The sequence below is a fragment of the Branchiostoma floridae genome, chromosome 12 (genome assembly GCF_000003815.2).
Source record: "Branchiostoma floridae strain S238N-H82 chromosome 12, Bfl_VNyyK, whole genome shotgun sequence".
Lineage (NCBI taxonomy): Eukaryota > Metazoa > Chordata > Leptocardii > Amphioxiformes > Branchiostomatidae > Branchiostoma > Branchiostoma floridae.
The window spans coordinates 12,279,740-12,290,592 of NC_049990.1; the positions used below are offsets into that span (position 1 = coordinate 12,279,740).

Here is a 10,853-nt window from a genome sequence, read left to right on the forward strand (position 1 = left end):
CATAGCAGGGGGTAAATGTGGCGACAGACCCCTCTATAGTGATTTTCATTTGGAACGAATCAGTTGATGATATTTGAGAGAAAGGGGTCGCTCATTTCACGGTAGGTAGATTCGTCTCGACCGATTGCGTGCGAATCGCAGGAAGCAAGAAATTGCGTGGTTGAAAGACGGCAGGAGCTAGCTGCATGTATTTTGATCTGCATGCACGCGACTATTTCGCAGCGCAAACTGATCCAAACGGTCCGCCAAACCAGGCCAGCACTCCATATGGCTTCAATCTACAACCAAACGTGGTTGAAAGTTTGTTACTATTTATGGGTCCCATAGTAAAGGTCTACCCTTTGCTAGGGTGCTAATTCCAAATTGTTAAAGAGGGGAGGGTAAAGTTTGGAACTGAGCCATTATGTTGGTCAAACTTCGGCGGAACTTTAAATCCTTCCTGTATGTTAAGAGATCAGAGCACCGGGGCTTTTCCTGGCTGCCCTGCCAGGAGGGGTGAAACGGGCGTCATATTCGCAAACATGATTACGTAGCTAGACTTCGTCGGCGAATCGGCGCCTACCTTACCGGTGGCCAAGCCACAGGTATTCCCAATTTGCCTATGCTTATACCCTCAGCAAGGGCATCTGTATAATAAATGTGCATTTCCTGCGAGTCATGTGTGGCGTCAGTGGCGATATATAGAGGGCAATCGGTGTGTTTTGAGTTACATCAGACACGGGCTAGTCGGTAGTAGCAGCAGTCACTACGGAGAACTTTCACACGACGAGGACAACCTTACCGTACGGCCAAAAGCAGGCTCCTCGGACGACCAGGCCACTGAGACCGTAAGCGTCATGTCGAGCCTTCGGTACTGCACACTGGTGCTGATCGCCACTCACTTTGTGGCGATGTCAACGTCGAAAAACTTGGTAGGTCAATTCTTAATCCTTCTAATCCACCATTTTAAATCCATAATAAAAGTGAGTGGGGTCCATTTACCTTTTTTCCTTTCATTTCTTTCAGCCTCAAGAGGAAGATTCTGATTCGGCTGTCGACCAATCGCTTAAGGTATGCGAATGTTTCATCTAGAATATACAGCTTACACATTTTCTAGATCTACAACATAGACAAACACTTGCTTTGTAACAGTTACTGACATCTGTTAGGCTAAGCTAGAGCACCCCGGGGCATCAATTGATTTCGCATCACCCTCTTCCTTATTCTTTACCCCAAACGAACCCTACTTTCAACCTAAGAAAAAACATGTGCTTAATGTCTTGCGTGAAAGTTTTCCGGTGTAGGGGCTGAGGTTTGGTATGTAAAGTTGGTCACCTTCTCCGCCCAGAGTGTTCAGGAGGCGTCTAGACAGTGTGTGTTATCTTCCCTGTCTTACGGCTAAGGGGAGAAGGCAGAACCCAGAATCAAAACAATCTGGTCTCGAACAGAAGGAATCCCCTGCAGCTCCAGCCAGTATCGACACTTTCACTGCATAGGATACAAGAAACGCATTGTTCTATCTCGTTTATGTGAGCCGCTTTGGAACACTGCATAAGAAATGTCTCGCGAAATTGGTCCTTGACAAAACAGAGAGACGAGTAACGAAAGAAAGGGCCTCTTTGTAAGAAGTGCACGCAAGGCTGAGAGGTATAATTGGAAATAGGAAACGTAACCCCATTTTCTTTCCGCAAAGAAAGGGACTTACTAAATCCACTGTTTGTAGGCTTGATCCGACTGCAAGAAAAATGCGGGCTATGAAATTTTGTCATACCCACAAGTACTTCTTCTGACACCTTGTTGATGATTCTTTTACGCGGTAGTTTATTTTTGTAGCTTTGAAAACTCTTCAACTTGGTGTAAACGGTTCGTCCCCGACGGAAGGTAGCGGTCTTATGTACAGCTGACTGTCACTCAGCTGTGCGGGCCTGTATTTCACCGACCGGTTTCACAACAATCTCCTGAGCCGCAGTGTTCTGTGTGTTTTCACCAAGAACCATTTTGGCAACTTGCCCAAGATCGTGTCCTGAACCGAAATGACCTTGGAAGAATCCTTAAGCTTGCCTAAATGTACTGTACAATCGCGAGCGATCAATCTTGATACGTTTTTGCCAAGCGTTCTTGCGATGTAGCATAGTAATCATTTCCATCTGTGTTTTTGTCCTACCCAATGGTAAACACGGCCTCGTGACGTAGGGGTGGGTTCTTCCAACAAGGTCAGAACTAGATGTCGAGATGATGGTCTTTTCTTTTCAGTTATTACCTATCGATGTATAAGAATCTTATATTACTTGCATACAGTACACGTAATATTTTGTAAGAAAGCCTCCCATCATAGTAAATAATCTTTGGTTTTATTGAACGAAACTTTTGCGACCTTGGCTAGCACACGGGAACTTGTTGTGTTGTGTTCTAACTTTCCTACGTTGCGTTGCGCACACATGGTAAGGTTTTGTTGAAGAAGAGCCAAGGATCGGAAGTACCTGTCAGTTGTCCTGTTCTTCATATTCCAAGCAAGATTGATTGATTAAAACATTAGTATGTAATACTAGCATGTCCCTAACTTATGATAAGTAATGATGTGATTTAACAAGTGTTCCATTAATTAGTTACAAACACGCGTGATTTTAATCATTACCAGTCAGCTATCATCTCGATAACAAATAGTACAAACTACAAAGTAATCAATTTATTCGGACATTCAATTATCTCACCTCATCTATTACAATTATACATCGAATAAATTTCTAAAAAGCACTGTACAACGCGGTGTTCAACTTGCCCGTCGTTTATTTTCAACTGTCACCGCCGGGTCACATCAGGACCTAAGTGAGTGTAGATGTTTGGCGAAAGTTCACATGTGGCGCATCCTCCCCCGCTGAACCTACAGACTACAGTCCATCATTGTCCCGAAGCAGCGTACCGAGAGGCCGTTTCCATGGAGACCGCAAACTTGACTTTACCCCTCCTCCCATCCGTCACCCTTGTTAAAATATCGCTCGAACTGACCTAAAAGTTAAAGCTGGTCTCTACAACTATGTCCGGTCGGAAGCTGTACCTGTATGCCTTCTTCTGACCCATAGTTTTGCCCCAGGCAAATTGCGATCTAAATCTTGGGTCACTGTTCGTTGCCTAGTAGTACACTAAGATAGGAGATGTTCGCGGCCGTTATAATGTTTTAGTTTTCGCAGCATCCCTTCGAATTCATCGCGAACTTAAAACCACGGCGAAAATTTTTGTTTTGTCTTCTGCCCGCCTACCTGCTTGTCTCGACCACAAACACTTCAATTTGTGCCCACCGCGAATTTAATTTCTCGTGAACATTTCGCGTTTTACAGTATTTGCTTCAGAGGTGTATGTGCTGATGTTTTTGCGTTTCTCCATGCATACTGGTTTGATAACAAGGGGTCATTTGGGGTTATCTATATCACGCCTTGATACCTTTGGAATCAACAACGGCTTGACCTAAAAAAAAGAGTGCAGCACATTCGGACAACATTGTTGTTCCAAATCGTCTAAAAATATAATCTTAAAATCTTCTGTGAACAACATTTAGATTTGTAGCATCTGATATGTATGAATCTTTAAAAATCGTTAAAAACACCATAGCATATATAATGGGAATGCCCAAAACAGAAATTTTTGAACATTTTCAAAAATTCAAAAGTCCTCGAAAATAGGTTAAAATTTATCTTCAAACTAGTTCTGGTCAGTTGATGTTGATTCCAAGAAACAGCCGCTTTTTTTCCCCGATCGCTAATAGAAACCATCGGGTATGCAGACAGACTCCCTATGGTCCATTTACTGGTCTGTACCAGATAGCTGGTCAGTTGCTGCTGTCCAGTCTAGTGGTTTGATTGACACTAGAGAGACCCTTCAAACCGGTTGACAGCTCTATTCAGCACTTGGTGGTGAAGCACTTATCTTACGTTTTCATTACAAGGTCAGAGACTAAAAGCGTAGGCAGACCTTGGTAACATGTCATCCTTGACACAGGAACTTAACTACGGTGACAGTGATAAATTCATAGATGAAAATAACTCAGTCTGTCTTCAATAAGTCATTTTACGACATACGTTCTCCTTTTCGGCAGTATTGTTACGATTACGACATATCTTATGGTTTTACGACTGGCAACTTGTCGACTTGTGTGTAGCACATGTTTTGCCATGACCGTTCGCCTGAATAACAAACTCCGTCCCTGACCGATTTCCCATCAGTCCTTGCTCTGATTTGCCAACACGTTCTTCTGCAGGCACCGCTGAAAGTCCCAATGCCCTATTCAGTCACATTTGAATAATCTCCAAGCAGATTCCAGGTGGCATGAGATAGTATCAAAGTTGACCAAGCAGTATAGCCAGCTAGAGGAGGTCAGCCGCCTACCGGTGCCCGTCTGACTCCCTTTGGCCGACTGTACTCCTTGGTCAGCTTTGATACTATCTTGTGGCACCGTAAGATCTGCTTGGAGATTAACATTTGAACACTTTTTTACAGGTTTTAAGTCACTAGATTCTAGAATGCCCATATGAAAAAAGAATGGCTGACTCTTTATACTGGTTGGTTGGTTGGTTGGTTGGTTGGTTGGTTGGTTGGTTGGTTGGTTGGTTGGTTGGTTGGTTGGTTGGTTGGTTGGTTGGTTGGTTGGTTGGTTGGTTGGTTGGTTGGTTGGTTGGTTGGTTGGTAGGTTGGTTGGTTGGTTGGTTTGTCGCTCGTTTGACATTTTCTGTTCATTTTGTTGCTTTCCACATTTTTTCTAGATGATTCGTGAAAATCTATACTTTCGTTTTTAGACCTACTTGATCAGTTTTCCTTATTTTTGCCATTCACTTCATCAACGTTACATAGTCTTGGACTTTGGAATCATTCAACGCGCAAACTTTGTGTGTTATTCTAACACAAAGTGCAATGTCACTGGTGTCAATGCCATTTGGCTATTTCTGTACCACTCGAGTATTCACTATGCCAATTGTTACATAGGTCAGCAATGACGAAGTTGCCAAGTATGCGATGTTCGAATATTTTCGCTCAGGATCTTGTTAAGTATGATGATTCCAACGGCTGGTGGGTTTTTGTTTTCCATGTTTGTTGGCTAAGGAAGCAACGAAAACAAAATGAACCCGCGATCAGAGACCCTTAACCTACTTTAAGGGTTTACCTTAACCTGGTAGGGGCGAATCAAAATGAGTTCATCTTCAACCCTTACTTTGAAAACAAACACTTGATGATTCGGTCACAATTGCGCCGCTGCTCGTCCGAAGTCATAAATTTGTCCCGGTGGACTGCCAGATACCGTGGTCTTAACTCCGAGTTAAAACCAACCCGGGGCCCGGCACAACCGAATGTGCCAGAAAAAACACCATGTAAACTGTCAATTTTCCAACTTTCCAATTGTGACCAAAGCATGAGATTAACGCATGGCTTTTGCTGAGTTTATATTACTGTTATCGACATTAACGTTACCATATACAGTATGTATGATGGTTGATATGATGGTCCCTCGATGATGCAGTTCATCAAAGTGGCCATCATAGTCGTTGTACGACGCTTGTCGTAGGCCGGTATCAAGGCTATGGTAAAACCGACTGATAATCTCCAATCATGGTTAGTCTCAAGACAGCTGTACGACATATTCACGACTATCTCAAGAATGCCCTCAATGCGCTATCGTATAAAACCTGTCGCATGACAAATGTGACTGGGTCTTGGGATATTTGCTATCCTCTATCTGTTGTTCACCGGTAAATTCTAGATATTACACAATGAGACCCCCATTCCACTAGACGGCGATCGCACTGTGACCTCGCTCGACTTGAACTAAAAATTAAAAGAAAAGTGTATCTCTTGACTTCAGAATTGGATTATCATGCAAAATAAAAAGGTTATGACTAAAACGACAACAAAACACACAAAGCGTAAAAGATTTGTTTATGTCTGAAATTTGTGGAGTGCTCTTTCAAATTTCAACGCGATCACAGAGAGGTCAAAGTCAAGTCATGTCAAGTTTCCGCCCTGGTGGAATGGTGTATAAGGCGCGATTTTGGCAACAATTCTCAAAGTATCCTCACTGGCACCCATACATATGGCATATCTACGCCCGCAGCTTAAAATACTTGTAGTCTAAACGTTTCCACGGTTGTTAGTTTGACTTTGCAAACCGTCGCGATATTTTGCGGTTCCGTGCGGTCGTCAGGATGTGGACTTTCCCCAGGGAAGGGTGCACATCTGGTCACGTGACACGGGGCGATCCTGCAGACGACTTTTAGGTCAAACTGATCATGATGGCATCGTGATGCAGTACAAGTGTTGGATCATTCGGTGTACGGCACCGTCAGAATTTCTATAAACCTAGATAATAATCACAAAGAAGGAAGAAATAAAAGACGAGCAGTTTTCAGAAATTAAAGTTTCCTTTGGTAGCCATGTCCATAACTCGTAGCCATCCTTGTTCTTGTCATCGTCCAGCCTAAAAATAGCAGCCTGTTCTGCAGCCGATTCATAACTAGCCTCACGTGGGTATCCAAACTATTATAGCTAACTGTCGAGTCTTTTCCCTCTCAGGCAAATAGTGAGAATACGGCACTATGATAGGTTTGTATACAGGCTAATATAACCGGCAGCTATAATAGGTTTGTATACAGGCTAATTCATATCAAATACGAGTAGCTCATGTTACCGCGATCTAGGCGCCAAGGCCAGTTTAGTCCAAAACGGGTATTCTTGGGGACATTATTGCAATGGGAAAACAGTTAGCGTATGTACTCTATTGTGTGAATCTTATCTGAAAAAGAAATATAGAACATGTGTGAAGAACATGGCTTCACACCCATAGGGTTTTCCGTTGTCATTGCCAAGTTTGATAGACTACCTCCTGAGGGCGGACACTGTACGCTCCAGAGGCGTTTAGTATGTCTGTGTGATATCCGCGCCTCCGAGTTTAGTCTCAACTTCCAATTTGCAGAGTTTTAACCCTGTACAACATCGCAGACAGATGCCGACGACAGGAGGTCAAAAGTACGGTCTAAAAGTGCCAGTTACCCAATCTACAGGTTATAAGTTCTTGCCACAAGAGTCAAGTAACACGTGTAGAAATTTGTTGAAGGACAATGTGTTTTCTTTCTTCCGTTGTTCCCGACTTTATTCTTACTTCTGAAAAAGAAGTTATCTTTTTCGCAAAGAAGTTATGCTTTCAACTTGGACAATTTGATATCAACATGATATCGTTAGAAGTAATGATTGATTTCCATGCTGTTTTGTTCGTGGGGTTTTCACTAAGTCTTAAGCCGTAAGGACGAAGTGTCTGAATTATGGTACAGATGTGGATGTTGGTTCGGATCCTGACACTGTTCTATACAGTCTGACGACGTATTCTGAGAAACGGTGCAGACAGAAAGTCTGAACCCTGTTAGAGTACCCTCTCAGATATGGCGTCACACAAGTCTTACCCGAACATGTCCTGTCAATTTAATTCTAAAAAAATCCCTTCCATGATTTTACAAAGTATGTAAATAATAGCTTCTTTCGTGAGAATTTCACTCACGTAGTGTTTTTAACCTGAGTAAATCAACACAGCTATATTTTTTCCTCACATGACATAAGCCAGGACACCAGATCGCTCTTCTTCTGGAAAGTCAGCATACTATAGAGAGAGGAAATGTCAACATGGCATCTCCTGGTGTCTAAAAATATCTGCCATGAATTTTGCTAGTCTGACTTAATCGCGCTAAAGCCCCATTTACAAATCAAGAATTTAGCTCGGCAGAGTTGTCAGCGAGCTCTAACTTACGAGGAGGCATGAACCTGATGCCTGCGAACAAATGGCAGAGTTTCTTCGTCGGCATCAGGGTGATACCTCCTCGTCATTTAGTGCTCGCTGACAACTCGGCCGAGCTAAATTCTTGATTTGTAAACGGGGCTTTATAGCCACCTGAAGGTCTCATTTAATCCTAGGAAGCGGAACTGATTGTGTTAACACGGGCTAGAATTTTGCTATGCTAAGCAAAACTTGATGTCTGACTGGTAACTATACAAAAGCTCTGTTTAGAAACCCAAGACAGTCCTTAATTGAATGAGAACTTCAACCTTCTTTGTCATTTTTGTTACTCTTCGCATCTACAACTGTCGCTGGTATCAAATATGTTCATTCGGTCATCAAACACATTCGAGACATACCATATCCATGTATCAGGCTTTTCTTTTGGTAAAAACCTTTAACCGAGAACTTGCAGCTGTTTTTCTGCGTGCAAGAGTTTTTTGTGGGGATTTCAAAAATACACACAGCTAGCCTTCGTTTACATCCATTGTTTCGGCGACAGCAAATTTGACATTCATGACTCGAATATGCAGTACTGAAGTGCCAGTGAAACAGCTGGATTTCTTTGTTGAGATTATTTACGTCGAGAAGGGATTGTTTCGTGTAGATATGTTAAGAATATGGCGCTTCAAAAATAAACTACATTAGTCTGTTACGTCTACTTTGGACTTTTAAACTACATACGGCTCTTGAATGACAATGCAGCAATGCCTTACAGCATACTGTTACGAACCACCTGTTGCTGCCCCCCTCATAGGTACTTCTCATACACTTCGGTGTTCAGATCAAAAGCTATTTTAAAGTCAAGAAAAAACGTCTTCATCTTACTAAAAGTTAACAGAGGAAATTTTGATTATTCATTGTTTCTTTGTCGATTGCGGCTGGTTGCGTCATACATGGTACAAATAGTTTCGACAGAATCATATGAAGAAATATTAAAATACTATCGCTGATAATACATATTGTCTTATTCTGATTGATGCAAATAACTACATGATTGAAGGAATGATTGACACATGTGGAAAATCGTTCTCGTCTGACGTGTTGAGTATTCCAAGTCCTGACGGCTTCACTCAGCACTCGGTAAAACGGCCTACTTCCGACCTAACAGGTGGCGGGGTAGCCCCAGCAGGGCTAAGTGTAGAGTTTCAAACCTGTGGTGAATGCCGGTGCATGCAATGGCCAAGTGGGTAGAGTGTTTGCCGTGCATTCGGTATGTAGGTCGCGAGTTCTATCCCCGGCTGAGGTACACCAAAATCATCTAAAATTGTACATATTGCATTTACTGCTTCACACTCAAGATTTGTGATATGGTACTTAGGCCTCTGCTAATGCACAAAGTTGCATGGCCCAAGGGCTACTGAAACTGAGATGTGCGCCGCCCTTCACAGTCTGTTGCGGGGGGACTTGAACCTTGAGCCTAATACACAATGCTGTTTTCTGCTGCTGTATCATCAATCTGTCACTTCGTAGTATTCTATCTAACTCAATGCGTGCAGTGTCATTTGCTATTTGTATGCGAGCTTCAGCACAAGTTAGCATTTAATTGGAAATATATGCTGAGGCATCGCTTTTGAACAATCATGACATCTAGCAGGGTCAATACAGTGAATTACTAGTACACCACCCTTGTCCAATGCTGATACGTGTGGCTGTTGTTGTTTTGTTTTCTGTGTTTGTGTACTGTTTTACTTGTGTGTCACATGATACACATGTGACTCGTGGTTTCGTCTCGTTCCCAGGACACTGCAGATGATCGCCACCAGCGGGTTATGTTTGAGGGAGACATGGCCCTGACGTTTGAACAGTATCACGGCGTACAGTCTCTCATAGAGGAGAACAAGAGAAACGAAGAAGATAAGGTAAACCTTTCCTGAGATCCAATCCTATAAGAGGAACATTGTGCAACCAGAATGAAAGTTACGATTCTTGTACATGGAAATACACTCTAAATATGCTAAGTATATAAGTTCCATATTTATTGATAGTGTGTATATTATGTTTTGTGTATTGTTTTACTTATTCACCACACGATACGTGAACGTCATGTTGCTATAACGTTTGCAGTACGTGCAACAGAATCTCCAAGCAGATGTTTGAAGTCGAGAAAACGAAACGATTCTTGGTTCTTCCAAATGAACGAGGGGTTTGTACAGTTTTCTATAGGAGGTGATTACTGTTATAAGACGTTCTTTCCTCATAACTTCTGCTTGGAGATGCTTCTGCTTCTTTCTGCTCTCGTGAAAAAGGTTGCAGGGCATGCAAGACTACACACGTGGTTTCCTTTGTTCGAGGCCTGGGAGTATGTCAAAACCAATGTTCAAACTGGTCCATCAATGGCAGGATGTGCGGCTCCAGCTATCTCATTTTATTTCTGCTGTCCAGACAAAATTGCGAGGCTTGCACGACTACAACTTGCTCGAGGCTAAGGAATTTATCAATACCAATGTTCCAACTATTCCATCACTTTCAGGATGTGTGGATCCAGCTATCCTCTCTCCGGAATTCCCAACGTGTTTGATTAATCTCCGTCTCCCCCCACAGGTGACACAATCCGAGCACCACGTCCGGAGTAGGCGCAAAGCAGCACGGGACCTGACCATCCGCTGGCCCAAGGCCACCATTCCGTACGAATTTGACAGCAGCTTCAGTAAGTGTCCAACATTCCCTTTGTCAGGTCGTATTTGTCATTGAAATCGTTACACAATTGCAGCTGTTCTTAGGTGAATGGATGGATCAAGTACTGGTCAACGTGGTGATTCTAAATGCAAATGTAGTATAAACATAGTACAGTAGAAGCCGCTCTATTGCAAGGCCTATTTGCCAGTGAATTTCGTGCAATCATCCGACTGGTGCAATGATGCGAAGTTGTCGAGCTGGACCGCACCAGGCTGGGATTTTGGGGATTCCGTGCAGTTAACAGAAGTGTGTGTTAATCCGTTGTGCAATTAACTGGCTATTACTGTACGACATATCACGGGTGTACAATACTAGTAGCCATGCATTCACGTGACGTCATCCGTGCTTTCGTCGCCATATTGGTCTCTTATTAGCATAGCAATTCACA

At 42.8% G+C, this 10,853-nt stretch overlaps 1 protein-coding gene across 1 annotated transcript in view; it reads left to right on the plus strand.

The window, feature by feature from the left end:
* Nucleotides 1-523: 523 nt before the first annotated feature.
* Nucleotides 524-10,853, plus strand: part of LOC118426994 (blastula protease 10-like) — a 14,899-nt gene continuing 4,569 nt past the window's right edge. The window contains exons 1-4 of the mRNA XM_035836629.1: nucleotides 524-911; nucleotides 1,006-1,050; nucleotides 9,529-9,648; nucleotides 10,331-10,436. Of these exons, the coding sequence (XP_035692522.1) occupies nucleotides 837-911; nucleotides 1,006-1,050; nucleotides 9,529-9,648; nucleotides 10,331-10,436 (346 nt within the window). The 5' untranslated portion in view covers nucleotides 524-836. The remainder of the gene's footprint in view (nucleotides 912-1,005; nucleotides 1,051-9,528; nucleotides 9,649-10,330; nucleotides 10,437-10,853) is intronic.